Source organism: Nannospalax galili, unplaced genomic scaffold (genome assembly GCF_000622305.1).
Source record: "Nannospalax galili isolate Female #2095 unplaced genomic scaffold, S.galili_v1.0 scaffold591, whole genome shotgun sequence".
NCBI lineage: Eukaryota > Metazoa > Chordata > Mammalia > Rodentia > Spalacidae > Nannospalax > Nannospalax galili.
Window position 1 is genome coordinate 4,835,068 of NW_008330926.1, and position 16,350 is coordinate 4,851,417.

The 16,350-nt window shown below is 45.0% G+C and overlaps 1 protein-coding gene across 3 annotated transcripts; it reads right to left on the reverse strand.

Annotated features, from left to right (window-relative positions):
- Nucleotides 1-5,387: 5,387 nt before the first annotated feature.
- On the reverse strand, nucleotides 5,388-16,054 carry Chtop (chromatin target of PRMT1). Of its 3 annotated transcripts, XM_029557532.1 has the most exons (7): nucleotides 15,688-15,997; nucleotides 14,232-14,313; nucleotides 12,776-12,929; nucleotides 12,021-12,104; nucleotides 9,635-9,821; nucleotides 8,667-8,804; nucleotides 5,388-6,602 (listed from the first exon to the last, which is right to left on the reverse strand). In XM_029557532.1, exons 2-7 carry the CDS (start codon nucleotides 14,294-14,296, stop codon nucleotides 6,397-6,399), a joined length of 834 nt encoding a protein of 277 aa, XP_029413392.1. In that variant the 5' UTR covers nucleotides 14,297-14,313; nucleotides 15,688-15,997; the 3' UTR covers nucleotides 5,388-6,396. The 3 variants fall into 3 exon arrangements, with proteins under 3 accessions (XP_029413392.1, XP_008853577.1, XP_008853572.1); XM_008855355.3 differs by lacking the exon at nucleotides 12,021-12,104 and having other exon boundaries at nucleotides 9,635-9,818; nucleotides 15,688-16,054; XM_008855350.3 differs by lacking the exon at nucleotides 12,021-12,104 and having other exon boundaries at nucleotides 15,688-16,054.
- Nucleotides 16,055-16,350: the final 296 nt, after the last annotated feature.

Genomic DNA, 16,350 nt, shown 5'->3' on the forward strand with positions numbered 1-16,350 from the left:
TGTGAGGAGAGAATGGCCGGAACTAGAGCCCCCTACATACGTAAGCTTGTAATCCTAGCCTTTGGGAGGCTGAGGCAAGAAGATTGCTGTGAGTTCAGGGCTAGCCTGGACTACGAAATGAGACTTTGTTTCAAAGAAACATGCAAAAAAGGTAGGCAGTATTCTAGACACTCCCCAGCCCACTGCTTCCTTCCATTGTACCCAGTATATTCCTAAAAATGTTAAAAAACAAGAAAATTCTTCTGAGGCTCAGCAGTTAAGAACACTGGCTGTTCTTGCAGAACACCTGGGTTCGAATCCCAACACCCACATGGCATTTAACAACTGTAACTCCAGTTCCAGGGGATCCGACAGCTTCTGTCCAGTGCAGGCATTGCATGACACGGGTGCGCTTACACCTTCATGTAGGCAATACATGCATACACATAAAAAAATAATAAAATATTTTTAAAAAAGAGTTCTTCCTTTCACTCCTAGACCCCACATTGCCACACCATACTGTTTGTGTCAGTCAGGGTCCAACCAGCAGAATGACAAGTAATATCAACAGGGAAAGTTTAATATAAGAAATTATTAAGCAGGGTGTGGTGGCGCACGCCTTTAATCCCAGCACTCGGGAGGCAGAGGCAGGTGGATCTTTGTGAGTTCTAGGCCAGCCTGGTCTACATAGTGAGTCCAGGACAGCTGGAGCTATGAGGCTACAGGGAGACCCTGTCTCAAAATATTATTTTTATCTTTTTGAGACAGTCTCCCTGTAGCCCCAGCTGGTCTAGAACTTGCCATGTAGACCTGATCTCACAGAGACTCCCCCTGGCCTCCGCCTCCTGAGTGTTGGAATTAAAGGTGTGTACCACCATGCTGGGCTTTAGGATTCCTTTTATTTTTAATTATGAGCACATGAGCACAGGTGCCTGCAGAGGGCAGAGGCATCAGATCCCTCAGGAGTTACAGGTGTGAGCTGCCCATGTGGGTGCTGGAAACTAAACTAAGGTCCTCTGTAAGAGTAGTATTGCCTACATGTGAGTGCACCCGTGCGCTGCAATAGTGCAGTGCTGCGGAGATCAGAAGAGGGCTTTGGATTCCCCTGGAACTGGAGTTAAGGAAGGTTCATAGTTGCCATGTAGATGCTGGGATCGAACCCGGGGCCTCTGCAAGAGCAGTCAGTGCTCTTAACTACTGAGCCATCTCTCCAGCCCCAGAATCATTGAAAAAAAATCGTTAAAAAAATCATTTTATTCTCAGAGAAACTCTGATGATCCCACCTCTCGGCCTAGTTCTAATGGGTTCTTTTCTAACCTCCTCAGTTTTGGTTAGGACTGTTTGATTTTCTTAGGATTGTATCAAAATGCTGCAAAGTATCCAACAGAAGAGCAGCAGGCCAAACCTGAAGGCAGGAGGAAGAGGAGGCAGAATTAGTGGGGAGCTGTGAAGGACAATTCAGAGGCCACGATCCTCCTACACCCAACAACCTCCTGTGCTTCTCTTAAGCCAATTTTTCTGTGGGCCAGCCTTTGGTCCAGCATGGGGTATTTATGGTTTATAAACCTTTTCACTTATGAAGTCTACTTGGTGCTTGTTGACAGCGGACCGATGGCATAGTGAGGCAAAGTCTGGGCACCTGGGGTGAGCTTGAGCAAGGTGGACACCACCCAGTGACGCAGCAGTGGCACCTGGAGCAGTGGCACCTGGAGCAGTCACATCTTCACTCACATTGCCTATGGTTGCCACCCATTCCCAAAGCTTAGGCAGGGGATTCAGCAGTACTGCCCATCAGCCATCACCATACCAAGCAGCTTCTGCCAGGCCTAGGTGGCAGAGGGACTGGAGCCCAGGATGACTTTGACTTATCTTCTAATGTGGACCTTAGGTCTTCACCATCACTCAAAACATTTCATTTTCCCCATGACTTAAGAATTCCCTCCATCAGATCTACCCAAGCCATCTTCAGTCTGAACATCTCTCTACTCCTTCCCATGTTTCCACAGGGAAAATCTTCCTAGCATTCACTTCCTGTTTCCTGTCTGCATAGGTAACACGGTGCTCCCACACCACCTCAGTTCATTGCTGTGTTCCCACTGTCAGCCCTCCCTTCTGCCTAGATTCCTAGAACAGCTTATTTCCTCTGGGTTGGTGCTGTTGTTAGGAAAAATTCTTTGAATGTCTAAAAGACCAAGCAACCAAGTCAGAAAGCTTCTTTATTTCCCTTCTCATGTATGATGTCCTGCAATCAGCAACTAGGCTTTTAGATTTTCTGGGCCTTGAACTGAAGTACAGATGGGCATTAAATAGGCATTTAAAAATGTATTTTATTATTTTTATGTGTATGAGTGTTATGCCTGCATGTAGGTAAGTGTGCCTGTGTCGTGCAATGCCCTTGGAGGACAGAAGAGGCTGTGGGATCCCCTGGAACTGAAGTTACGGACAGTTGTTAGCTGCCATGTGGGTGCTGGGATTCAAACCCAGGTCTTCTGCAAGAACAACCAGTGTTCGTAACTGCTGAGCCATCTCTCTAGCCCTAATCTCTCATGCCTAATTTTAAATAGGCATTTTAAAATTATTATTTTTTGGTCTTTTTGAGACAGGGCCTCCCTGTAGCCCCAACTGTCCTGGAACTCCTGGAACTCACTATGTAGACCAGGCTGGCCTTGAACTCACAGAGATCCACCTGCCTCTGCCTCCCAAGTGCTGAGATTAAAGGTGTGTGCCACCACGCCTGGCTTAAAATTATTTTATCTGGACCTATGTTTCTTTTCATGATGGGCCATGTTATGTCAGGAAAATTCCTTCCTGAGTTTACTGTCATCATAGCTTACTAAGTAGACAGGACATCTGCTGCCTTTTTAAGTTAGGCCAGGTTAACTGGGCTAGAAATCGGAATCTGTCAGTCACTGCAGTTTACAAAAACAGATGTCACTGGCAGGAGTTTAGCTGTCTGTCACATTTGAGCTACACTTCTCTTGGACTGATTGGACCAAGTGCCCCATTAAACCATTTGAACTTCCCATTCTCTTGGTTTCACTGTATCAACAGACATAGTGAGTGGAAGGCATCACGGGGCTTCAAGGCATTACAGAGTAACAAAACATCTCAGATACTGAAAATAGCACAGCAATAAAAGGCATTCCAGGGTTGCATTTCACAGTATTTACCTAGTAAGTGAAACAAAAGGAAACTTTAAATGGAGGATATTATATAAGAATATAATTTGTTATAACTTTTCCCAGGCTGGAGAATTGGTTCAGCAGTTAAGAGCACTGGCTGCTCTTGTAGAGGACCTAGGTTCCCATTCCTAGCACCCACATGGTGGCTAACAACCATCTGTAACTCCAGTTCCAGGGAATCTGACATTCTCTTCCGACTTCTGTGGGCATTGCACAACACAGGTGTGCTTACACACACAGACCTCTTCGAGACAGGGTCTCCTTGTAGCCATAGCTGGTCTGCCTCTATCTCCGGAGTCTCTGGGATTAAAGGCATGTGCCTATAATATACTTTTTGGTTGTTTTGAGACAGGGTCTCCCTGCAGCCCCAGCTGTCCTGGAACTATGTAGATAAGGCTGGCCTTGAACTCAGAGATCCGCCTGCCGCTCTGCCTCTCAAGTCCTGGGACTAAAGGTGTGAGCCACCACACCCAGCCTACCAAATAATCTTATCCTAATAATCTCAAAGAAATAGTCAACAAATTAAAAATGTTTATAAACACCCTAAAAGGTGAAGATTTTACACATACCAGCTAGGATTCCCAGCATCCTTAGCTGGGTCACTGAAGACCCTAGCCTTACTCATAGCCATCTATCACAAGCAGAGGGCAGCCAGGTGACACCAGGACCACACCTCATTAACACCCCAAACAAAAAATTATGGTGACATGTTATAATCCCAGCATTTGGGAGGTCAAGGCAGGATCAGGAGTTCAAGGCAAGCTTAGGCTGTATCATAAGGCCCCGTCTCAAAAATGCAAAATAGGAGATAGAATATCCCAAGTCTTGACTGTAGATTCCTATTGAGGGTAGTGTTTGCAGGGCAAGTCCAGGATCAGAGGCCAGAAAACCTGATAGCCATGTCTGCACAAGAGGTATTTGGGGCAAGTGTGCACTCTTGTCCCTTCCATTTTTGCTGCAGCATCACGGAGGAGTGGCTTCAGGTAGTATTGGAACACTATGGCTGCAGTTGGGCAGGGAGAGGGAACAGAGGCCAGGCCAAGCTCTCTCCAGCTCTTCTGGGACCCATGGCTCAAGCATGCCTTAATTCAGAACCAGGAAGGGTGCTGCTTGGCTGCCAGTATTTAAGGCCTTAGAAGGCACTTTAGGGGGTAAATTACAGTTTGTCCCACTCCCACCAAGACTGTGCTCTGCTTCTCAAAATATTTGAATGGCTTTCTGCTGCCCAAAGCACCAAGTCCAAACTTGAGCAATTAGGCTCCAGGACACCTACACTATTTCTTCCTCCCTGACACTCTCTTCAGCCATGGTACCTGTATGCTTGTTCCCTCTGCTTGGAAGTTTTTGAGACAGGTAGCCCACTCTGGCCTCAAATGTGCATGCAACTTCTGCCTCAGCCTTTGGAGGGCTGGGATCACAGACTCCTTGCTTCTGCTGATTCTGCCTCTTCCTAGCCATCTTTAAACTTTCTCTGAGCATCAATGCCCTTCTATGACACAATGAGGCCCTGTTTGGATTGTAAGCCAAGCCTCAGTAGATGGTAACTGAATAGGTTTGAAAGGTTGATCCAAGAGTCAGGTTTACTCTTTGTCCTGTTCGACCTGGAACACTTACCACAAAATGAGCAGAGGTTGAATAGGCCTCAGGAGACCCTAAGAATCACAAAGAACAGTAGGTAGGGCTGAAGAGCCCATGGCTGGTAGGGAAGTTCTGTCCCCATTTGTTGAAGTACTTTTTCATTTCATGAAGGAGTGGCAGAGGCTGCGGCCAGGAAGGGTAGGGATTGTCCTGGCTGAGACCTGCAGGCCCTCAGGGATCCTATAGTCCAGTACCCATCTCCCCTGAGGGCCTCAGATTCCACACCTCCAGCAAGGAAGGATTCACAAGCAGATTATCTTGATCGAAATGTCCTTCCAGGCTCTTAATGTACCCCCACCCCAGGTATTGTGTGGTGTTCCTCTTTTCCCTTAAAGTGCCAGAGTCCAGGAGCGCTCTAGTTTCCCATGGGCCAGAGGGGTCAGTCCATCATTAGTTTCTAGGGTGGATAATCTTTCCTCAAGGCTTAATCAGAGAGCAAAATTTTTACTTTCTACGACAAAGCCATATCCTCCCCTCCCCTGGAATTTTAACGTTAACGAGAAGGGTTTTCAAACTATACAGGGGCATACCAAGACAAAACGGTTATGCCACTTTATGAAACAGAACAAATAAAAAGTCCAGGCTGAATTTCAGAGAACAATTTGTTATAATAATGAACCAGAAATACACGAGTCCACTGAAACTGGAACAGCCAACAAAATATGGTTGAATTTAAACCTTTGAGGAAAGAGGGCCAAATAAAGCCAGTTAAGTGGATTAGACCAAAACTGGGTTTGGACAAACAAGGACAACTGCTCTTGCCTGAGCAGCCCACACCCTCCTCAGCAGCTGGTATGCCACGGCTCTTCCATCTTTGTGCCTTCAGCCACATCCGCCATACCAAAAGGCTTCTTCCCCTCTCATAGAGGTGCACAGACCTCTTGGGCATGACAGAAAGCCAAAAGGAAAGCTTCAATAATCTTATTTTAGTTTTGCAATCATACATATCCAACCCAGCATGCTAGGCTACCATTTATGTGCTGTCAATGTAGGGCACTCCCAACTTTGATCAAGTCACCATCGTGTGTACCTACTGTGGACCTGAGGCAATACCAACACTCCCAGTTCACTACCTACACTATGAATAGAGCAGATACATTTTTGAGCTCCAGATTTTAACACTTCTAAGAATCTTTTAAGAAAGATGGAGAATTCTATCCCAGAAACCAAGCATTAATTAGCGAAGAACACTTATTCTTCCTGGGACTGTTTTGTGGAGACACAGAGATCAACATGGGAAATATTAGCATGTCAGAGCATGACAGGTGAGGGAAGGAAGAGGTTGGAAGTGTTCTACCCAAAAGGCCAACACATTCTTGTTCAAACAGAAGTCTGGGTCACTGGGGAAAAAAAAAAACCAAACAGCCAACCAAAATAAACTCAACCAAATTAAAGGAAAATAGGGTTTCATAAAACACAGTATCAAAAAGTAAACAGAACAAACTAAATGCACCAACTGGTGGCAGGTTAAGTCCACAGCCTATTGTGGCAGTAGGTCCTTCCAGCATCAATCAGGTGTCTTCTCATGTTTTCTCAAGGTTATTGTACAGATGTGTTGACTTTAACAGTTTCTCACAGGCAGGCAGGCAGGCAGGCTTCAATCATTGGTTTCAGGATCTGTCTGCGCCATGTAGGCGTCCAACTCAGCATCCAGGTGTCCTTTAGTTTTCGACATGTATGCATCCAATTGGTTGTCCAGTTGCTCCTTGGTCAACACAGGACGAGTGAGGGCACCTCTCCCTCGGCCACGACCTCGGCCTCTGCCTCCAAAGCCCCCTCTTCCCCGACCTATCATACCCCGACCTGGCCCAAGGAAAAAAAAGAAGACAGTTACAAGTAAGTTTAATGGGTCCTAGAATAAATGCCCCTTAGAGCTGTGGGGCCTAGCTGAGAAAAGCTCAAGGACAGGGCAAAGAGGAGAAATCTGGAAAAACAAACACACTGGGTAGAAAGCAACACATGGAAAGCACACGTAATGAATCCCTCATTAAGTGTTCATCTCTAAACCCTACAAGAAAAAAACCTCCCCACAAAACCTTCTTTTTGATGAGACAGGGTCTTGCTATGCAACCCAGGCTTGGACTTAAAACTTGCACTCCTGGGCTGGGGGCGTAGCTCAGTTGGTAGAGTGCTTGCCTAGTATGCACAAAGCCCTGGGTTTGATCCCCAGCACGGCATAAACCGGGCAGGGTGGTGCACACCTGTAATCGCAGCACTCAGAAGGCAAAGGCAAGAGGTTCAGAAGTTTGAGACCAGTCAGGGCTATAGAAGACCCTGTCTCAAAATCAAAAGCTGGGAGTACAGGTGTGTACTATTATTCTGTCAACAAACAATTAGCTAAAAAATATTAAAAATAAACCTCCACTAAGACAAAGGATTATCTAAAGTTTGGGATCCACTATAAATTCATTATTAAAGCACATTATAGATAATCTCAGTAAGGAGGCAGCACAAAGGGCACAGAGAAATCAGGGGTTAGGTGTGAAGGTAGACAGCTTTCAAGTTAAGCTTCAATGGAGACCTTCAGGAACATTATCCCATCTGTCCTAAATTTATTAAGTCTAATGAAGTGACTCCATGTGTCCAAAGACTGAAGAGTTATTCTGACATAGGAACAATAGATGAAGAAAAAAAATGAGCCGCTTCCCTTCTAATCTGTCACGTTAGGGCAATTATAGTGAAATGAGAATATCAATTCACTAACCAAACACCCTGCTTTCTGAACAGCTACTTTTGTCTTTCCTAGTCCTCTGATGTCTCTTTCAAAAACCAAGTCAAGATAAATTAGAAAAATCCTATCTCATCCTGAAACCCATATAAGCTTGCACTTCACTCAATAAGCCAAGTAATATAATGGTGGAGAAGAAAATAAACCTTTGGTTATCAAATGTCCTTTCTTAACAGTTATTTATTTTTGCCAACTTCAAGGTTATGAATTATGAAGACCTGCCATACACTTTAAAAAGAACAAAAGCAAACACCCAGAGGGCTTAGAATAGATTCTCTACCCCATGAACAGGTGTTGGGAGTTTCTTACTAAGCTCTAAGCAGAAAGCTCCCATGAAATTTGGCACCATCACCACGATTAAACTCTTTTCTAATCTGGTCTATGAGGTCACAAGAGAAGTATCAAGGCACCAAAGGTAAAATTATCAACAAGAGTCAGTTGGCTAACACATCTTACTTTCAACCTTGATCGGAAAAACTGTCTTTGGTTTCTCAGACACAAATTTATTAAATTTACTTGGTCTCAGAGTCAATGACTGGCACCAAGACTCATCCTACTACCCCACAGTGCTTTGGGATTGAATCTAGAGTCTCATGCACGCTAAGCATGTGCTATACCACTGAGCTACATACATCCCCTGCTTATAATCTTCTTCATTTGTTCCATTTCTGTGGATCTCCCTCTTCTTTATTGTGTGATGGTAGTAGAGCTAGAACTCAGGGCCTCATAGAGGCTAGATCTACCACTGAGCTTCATCCCAGCTCCTCTTATCTGAGTTTAACTGGCTTTTGGGCTACGGGATGGGTGTGTAGTGGTGATGGCAGGTAGACACAGAAAAAGGAAAAACCCCAAACTGATCACTGTGTCATTTCCACAATTCAACAATTCAATTTAAACTTCTAAGAGCTTGGGGGAAGACTGCATAAAGTATGGCTCTAGAAAATGTACCCGACAGTCATAAAAACCCTGACACATCTTTGCACTATCAGCATGTGAATTTAGAAAATAAGCCATTCTCAAAAAACAAACAAGACAAACAAACGAGCCTGTCTACGATTTGAAGCTGTGCAGAAAAGTGGCTCTGAGTTAAGGGAGGAAAATAAGGGGGAGCTACTCTCTGAAGTTGGTAGCTGACTAACCTCTACCACCGATTCCGCCACGACCCATAGCTCCACGCCCTAGGCCCCCTCTCCCAGGACCTCCACGGCCTCGAACACCACCTCTTCTTAAGCCCATTCGGGGAGCTACGGCTCGTCCACCTCGGAGCAGGTTTTGACCTTGGAGAGGAGGCATACAATGTATATGCAGGTAAATCCAAGAGAGACAAAGAAGATTCTAACCAAAGGAAGGCGGTGAGGGTTAAATAAGATAATTCAGTTAACTGTTATAGTCTGTGTGGGGCAAGCTGCACAGTGAGCGTGAAGAGATTCAGCAGCTCTTAATTAACAATTCTGTTCACAAACCATCTCTGGAAAAAGCTGGGACTTAATTAATAACATACATTTAATAACCACTGAACCATCAGATAGGTGATTTATCACTATGGTAGACTTAAAAATAAATGCTATGATTCCTGCTTTCAATACATTTTTGAAGGGGACAAGAACTTTTTATAATGGGAACAGTGTAACAAGTGCCCAAAATGTATGATGCAGATAGGTAAGCCCTATGGGTCAAATTGCCCCCTCTCTTCAGGAAGAAAGAGCGACAGTCAAAATACAGGCCAAAAAGACTCTAATTTTCTTTCCTTGGTATTGAGGATATTCAACCCAGGGCCTCGCACATGCTAACCACACATTTCTTAGACTGATTTCTAGAACTTGAATGTGCTCTGATTCAAGCAGCAGCAGGGTGTTTTAAGATGGAATGGAGATGACATGAATTACCTGTTGTTATGCAGGTCATAGCCTCTCACCATTGCACATTATCAGAAAAGGAATGATATCGATAAAACATGCAGCAGTACTAAAATGTGATTTCAAAAGTTATTAATTATATTAATACAAATTTAGGATCAAAGATGCTAAACAAATGTGTTCATAAGCAGCCCAAGAGAAAGGGGAAGAGGGTAGGGCCCAACCATTATCAGGTACATATAAGCACTGACCTCGGAGTGACATCCCGCCCCTAAGTAGGGTTCTGGTGGCACGTCCCCCACGTAGTCCTCCTCTGGGCAAGCCTCTCTGGATTATGGGCAGGCCTCGTCCTCCAATTGCTCCCCTGGCCAGGGCACCTATGGGTCGGCCTAAACGTGCCTGGATGTTACTCTTACCCAGGCGTTGCTTTAAGCTCTTCTGGAAGAAAAGGTGTTGGAGGATTGAGATCAAAAAACCAATTCAGTAGGATTTGGCAATTCAAAGTTCAGGGAAAAAGAAGCAAGTGAGATGCCTGGTGTGGAGGGAAATAAACCTGTTGCACCGTAAGGGTCCTAAACCAGAAAACTCTATTTACCTCAGAACATGGTGTAAAAGCAGAATTCTGATCCAGAGCAAAACTCTTAAGAAGCTTTAGTATGGCCCACAAAAGCGGCACCACCACAAATAGTCTTTCTAATTTGGCTACCCAAATCATGTATCAGCAGTTGGAAATTAAGTAAGAACACTTGCTGCTTTGAACCACAGCTTGATAGTAATATACTTGATTCATACCTGCCCAAGGACTACCACTGTCTTCAAAGGCTCACTCAAACACCAGAGGAAGTTCATCACACTCTGGGCAAAACATAAATTATAAGTTCATTTGAATTCTTGTGACTTAAGAACAAGATTGATTTCTCAGTCAAGGAGGCCAGTGTGCTCCATTTTTCTAACTCCAGACGGTCCACTTTTTTTTTTTAACCTTAAGATGCAAATAAACACAAACAAGTCAAACTTCCTTTCCTTACATTTATTTCTCTCTCTTTTTTTGGTCTTTTTGAGACAGGGTCTCCCTGTAGCCCCAGCTGTCCTGGAACTATGTAGACCAGAGTGCTGGGATTAAAGGCGTGCGCCACCACGCCCGGCGCTACATTTATTTCTTAAAAACCTGTTTCCCCTTGCCAACAGCTCCCTTAAGCCAGTGTTAATGGTCTTAAACACACAATTCAAATTTATCTTTAGAGAGCCAGCCAAATTCATGTTAAAATTAAGACAAGTGAGCTACAGCCACAAAGGGCCCACATAGAGAACAAGGACACACGAGAGATACTGATGTTCAATTACCAGTTCCTCCCAAAGTTCCTGAAGCTCACATCTCAAGAGAATTCAGTTTCTTCAAAGGAAAAGAAGGTAGTACAGCCTTGAATACAACCAAGGCCAGAGCAATCCTGTTTTTTTCCATAAAGCTGTTAGTTGATTTGAATGAAAATAAAATTTGTACCCTTGGGAGGTAGAGGCAGGATCTCTCTGAGATCAAGGCCACCCTGGCTCATATTGTGACTTCCAGGTAGGCTGTGACTACAGAGACCCTGTCAAAAACAGTCAACAAAAAAAACTAAAAAAAACTAAAAAAAAAAAAAAAAAAAAGTCACCTTTTTGTCCACAAGTAATTTCAATCAATAGATACATATATAGGAATATGCAAATGTTTGTGCATACACATCTGCTGAATTAGAGCTCTGAAGATGCTGAGGCATTATTAGTTTTCTAGTACAGAACTTCCAACTGCTTCTAAGCAGAGGGGAACAAGCTCCTAACAATAAACATGTAGATAGGCAGGTGTACTCAAACATAAAGGCCTAGCCTGTCATTTCCAATTAGAACAGTAATTATTTTTGTGGTGCTGGGTATCAAACCCATCCCGCATGCATTCTAGGGCAAGCACCTTACCACTATATTCCCAGACTTTGGGGAAGAACTGTATGGTGCAGACTTCTTCCAGCTCCATCCTTAGGTGCTACCAATCCTGGATACTGACGTCTATCAACAATACCACTCAGTTTCTACTCTAAAGCTGTGCTGAATGGTAAGGTAGCCACTAACTCACACATGGCTATTTAAATTTTAAAAAACATCTTTTTTGAGACAAGGCTCCACTGTGCCTTGGGCTGGCCTTGAGCTCATAAGGGTCCTGTGTCAAACTTGAATGCTGAGATTACAACTATATGGCCCTATGTCCTGCCTTAGGATAACTAAAAGAAAAAACATAAGCCCTCAATTAATACTAATGTGTGGCTACTGGCTATCGTATTGGACAGAGGATTTAGAGCATTCCCATCATCATAGAAGCTGTGGATGCTGCTGCTCTTGAGGTTACTTAAAAGCTTGTTGAAAGGTCTTCTGGTATTATCAAAAACCACCAATTTTTATGTACTTTTCGGAAAATGGTAGTGCCTTTTGCTTGCTGCATTCCTGAGTCAGAGATGAACCTAATCAAGGTTTGAAGATAAATGAAGCAGAAAGCTTTGCTTATTTTTGGTCAGTGAGCCCAATGGTTCAGAGTGGGGGTGGGAGGGTGTTATATTTAACTGCTAAATTTATGCACAGCCATGCAGTGCTATCAGTTAAAGTCCTTACAGTTGCATGGCATCGCCCTCCAGACGCCCAGCCACAGCTTGAACATATCCTTCCACAGCCACTGTCCGGACTTGCATATAAAGTCTATGAATGATAAAGAGCAGATTTTATTCGGGCCTGAACAAAATTCTCTCTTCGTGGAAATCTGAAAGACAACTCAGTAACACTAAGTTACTCAGCACTCTTGCTCTGCTGCACTAATAAAACTAGGTGCGCTGTCATGGTACGCTTTTTATGTGTATTAGCACTGAAAACCTTAGCCTAAGGCTATTCAGGCTGTACCAGGGAAGAATTCAATTATTCTCCTAGTTTTGCAAACCATTTTTACAGACAGTAAAGGTAACTAAAACTAAGTTTCTCTCATTTTTTTTGGGGGGGGGGTGAGAGTGGTGGGAATTGAACCTGGGCACTTGTAGCCTAAATGAACATTCTTTGAAAAAGCCAAAAAAAAAAAAAAAGAAAAAAAAAAAGATTATTCTGTTTAAAGGTAAAGGATCAGAAAATAAGAGATTAATGTTCATTGATAACACAAACAGGCCACATAGGTGCCAAATTTCCCTAAAAGAGAAAGATAATAAAAAGTTACTTAATTGGTACTTGCCAAAATTGGAATTCTCTGAACATTTGTTTCAGAGAAGTTTCAGCTTTTGCCCTGAGCCATCTTGTTCTGATATCCATCATGTCCTGACAGCCTGGGTGGACTGCCTGACACAGATCACCAGCTGCTTCGGGAACACTGAGACCCATTCTCTCACCTGCTTAAGTTTTAATGCTGCCTGGACAGAGGGTCTATTCTCCATCTGCTGGGCCAGTCTTCTGTTTCTGGCACTGGCTAGCTGCTGTTGTTGCTGCATCGAAGCTCGAATATTCACTGGCATCGGCTGTTTGTTCTTCAGCATATTAGTAAAGCTTCAAGGTCGAACAAAATGGATGTTTAAATAAAAGCTTTATTATAAAACATTTATTGGCATTTTCATGGCTTGCTAGACCAGGAGCTCCAGATCCCACGAACTTTAAAGTGGTACATTTAGATCAAGGCTGATGTGGGTTAAAGACTCCTCTGTTTCCACAGCAAGAATCAGAAACTCAGAAATGCAGCTTTAGTGCGGCACAATTAAAAGTGATAACAAGGGCTCAGGTAACAGCTCTTAGAGGTGGAAAGTATGAAAAACACGCAATAAGCAAATATGATGACAACAGACAGAGATGCAGTTTCAAAGACAAATGAAAAAGTCTAAACCTTGAAAATTCAAGGGTTCTTCTAAGGGCAAATATGAGGAAGGTCTAGAACACTTTCAGTTAACTAAAATGCAACAACATAAATTATGGGAGCTTATCACATTTTAACATATATGCTACTTAGTAACATGAATACAGGTAATTAGTGTATCACATCCTAAGAGATCAGGAGAGAAGCACATATGCTTTAGAAGAAGCAAAAATAGACACAGACGCTGTAGGAGTTCTAGCATCAACTTGGTAAAATGGTAAAAGGCACTGAATAAATGAATCTCTCAGAAATAAAAACTTCCTTTAAATACCTTAATTTTTCTTAGCCTTGAATGATCATTTTTTCTGACTCAGTACTTCTGAGAAAGTTAGTTCAATCACTTAAGAGCCTGTAAGGACAGTCCTCTATCATTCCTGTCATGTTAAGTTCAATGGAAGAAAACATGTAACTGTCAGAAGAATTGAAAACAAAACAAACTAAAAAGCAGAATGGAAAGAAAGTGAAATGGAGCAAAGCAAGTGCCTCTTACAAGGCCCAGGAATGGCATTCAGGGGCCTTTGGACATAGTCATGGCTTGCTACCTGCCTCTTACAGGCCAGACACAACACTGCTGGCCTTGGACAAGGCAGCAAGCCTATTGCAGCCAGGATATACCATACCATCATGCTGCACCACCCCTGTATCAATATTAAGAAAAATAACAACAAAAAAAACTTGAAGGGAGGGTGTGAGGAGTCTTTTAAAAATGTATCCCACCAGGTAAATATTTCAGACAGCTTAATATAAAAATCTACTGATAAGGGGTTTTGAAACAACTGCCCAATTTCGTTTGTGTACCACATTAGATGCAATTAAGAACAGAGGTCTGTAGCCTTCTGTTGGTATTTAGCTTACAACTGTTTTTTGTGCATTGGACCCCAGGGCCAATTTAAGTAAGTGTTTTCTTAGGAAGGAGCTGAAGTTGCTGTTGGCTGCCTCACCGCTCATTTAGAGACATCTTGGTGGTGCTTTTTAGCACAACTTTCGGCGCTGATTGTGCAGCCATCTTCAAATCCCGAGAATCTACAAGACAACATGCACCATGAACAGATCAGAATCAAGGTGATTGCATTCCCACAAGGGATAAGGCCTCAACTGACATCTAATGAAAGGCCTGTATCACTGACCACTGAAGATCATATTAAAATTTATCTCGAGTTTAAGCTTATATATCACGTGCCTCAATTTACTAAGATGTCAAAGCCTCGGGACAGAAAACATCAGTCAAATTCTCCAGACTAGCAGAATCGAATGCAGCTACAGTATATATGTCTGACCTTTAATCTAGACCAGTCCTTTTAATCTTGACTAGCCAAGTAATGTGAAAAAAGAAAAGAAAAACCAACCTAACCAAATTCCTGATGCCTGGGCCCAGACCAACTAAAGCACAATCTGGTGGTCCAGATGGGGACACCTAAGTGCATCTTACTGTGGGGGGAAAGTTAAGCATTAATCTAGAAGAAACGCTGGGGCTTGGAATACTGTCAACGGTGAAGTGCTTGCCTGGCACTGATGACAAGGTCCAGTTCTCAGAAGCCAAAGGGGGGAGTGGGGAGGATGGAGGGAGGGAGGCGGGAACAGGCCTAGTGGCATTTGGGAAACAGGCAGGAGGATTGACCCAAGTTCAAGGCTAGTCTGGATTATGACACTGAGACTCTGACTCAACGAAAATAAAAAATTAAAGCCTAGTTTCAAAATGGGCTCTCAACCCCAAACTCAAGTGGGGCCCTAGAAGGGGAGGAAAGATTTGTTAAGGGAGACAGGGTGGAAAAGGCTTTCTAAGTGAGTATTCAACCTGACACCTCTGAGAGCCCTCCTCAAAATTTCACCCTAGCCAAGCCTGTTGTTACAAACCTACCAGAGGTGCTGAGGCAGGAGGATCGGGAACGCGAGGCAAGCCTGGGCTACATAGTACTGTGAGGCCAGCCTGAGCGGGGGCCCTGACTCAAACAAAAGCAAAAAAGGGGCTGGGGATGTCAATGTCAACTCAAGAGTGGAGCACTCGTCTAGCAGGCGCAGGATCCCGAGTTCAATTTCAGTGCCGCAAACGCACTCCCCGGACGCCACAGCTACATCCCGAGTCCTCATTACTCTCCAAACTTTGGTGACTGGCCTACCCAGGTGCTCAGTCCCACCGAACGCTCATTTCACGGCCGGGCAGTAGCCCAGCTGCAGAACGCTGCTAGTCCAGCAAGCCGTGGGGCTCGAGGCCCAGTTCCCACGCACGTCCACCCGAAGCAGTCCTCGCAGCCCGCCGGCCGCAGTTCCGGCCCAGCCTCCGCCCTCCGGCTCCGCCCCCTCCGGCCTCCGCGCGCCTCCTCTCCACCCACACCCTGCACCTGCCCCGTTGCCCCGCGTCCCTTCGGCTCCCCGACTCCTCTCACCACAGAAACGCACCGAAGGAGACGGACGCCAGCGCTCCTCCCGGGGCTGCCACCACGGCTGCGGCGGGCGGGCGGGCGGCGGGGCCAGCCGAGCCTGGGTTGACGGTGGACGGTCGGGCTAGCTAGTGGGCGGTTGGGGGAGCTGCTGGAGCGGCGGCTGCTGCTCGCTGGCGGTGGGGTGGGCGTCCAGCCGGCCGATCCTCGCGCTCGTCCGGCCTGCCCTTTCCTGCCTTTCGTCTATGCCACCTCAGCCAGCGCCGCCAACTGCCGCTTGGTATCCAAAACAAAATGGCCGCCAACTCCGCCCGTGCGGCGTGACCGGCTAAAATGGCGTCTACGTAGTTGCGTCAGGCGTCAGATGCGCGCGCAGCTAGGGGCGTGGAAAATGGTTGGCCACGTGGGGAAGCCCTCCAGGGAAGGGCGGACGTCTGCAAAGCTTCCTTCAGTAGGCTGGGGGCGTGGTGGCAGGGAGGCGGTGGCAGGCGGATCACTGTGAGATCAAGGCCAGCTTGTCTATATAAGGCTGTCCATGCTACATAATACGACCCGTCTCAACCGACAAACAAACCCCAAACCAACCTCTTTCTTATGTGGGACTTGCTTCTGTCTCTTGCGCACCTCAGCGCCTGGCTAGTTTGCCCTGCCTCTCTCACTGAGCTAACCTTCCAAGCTGAGT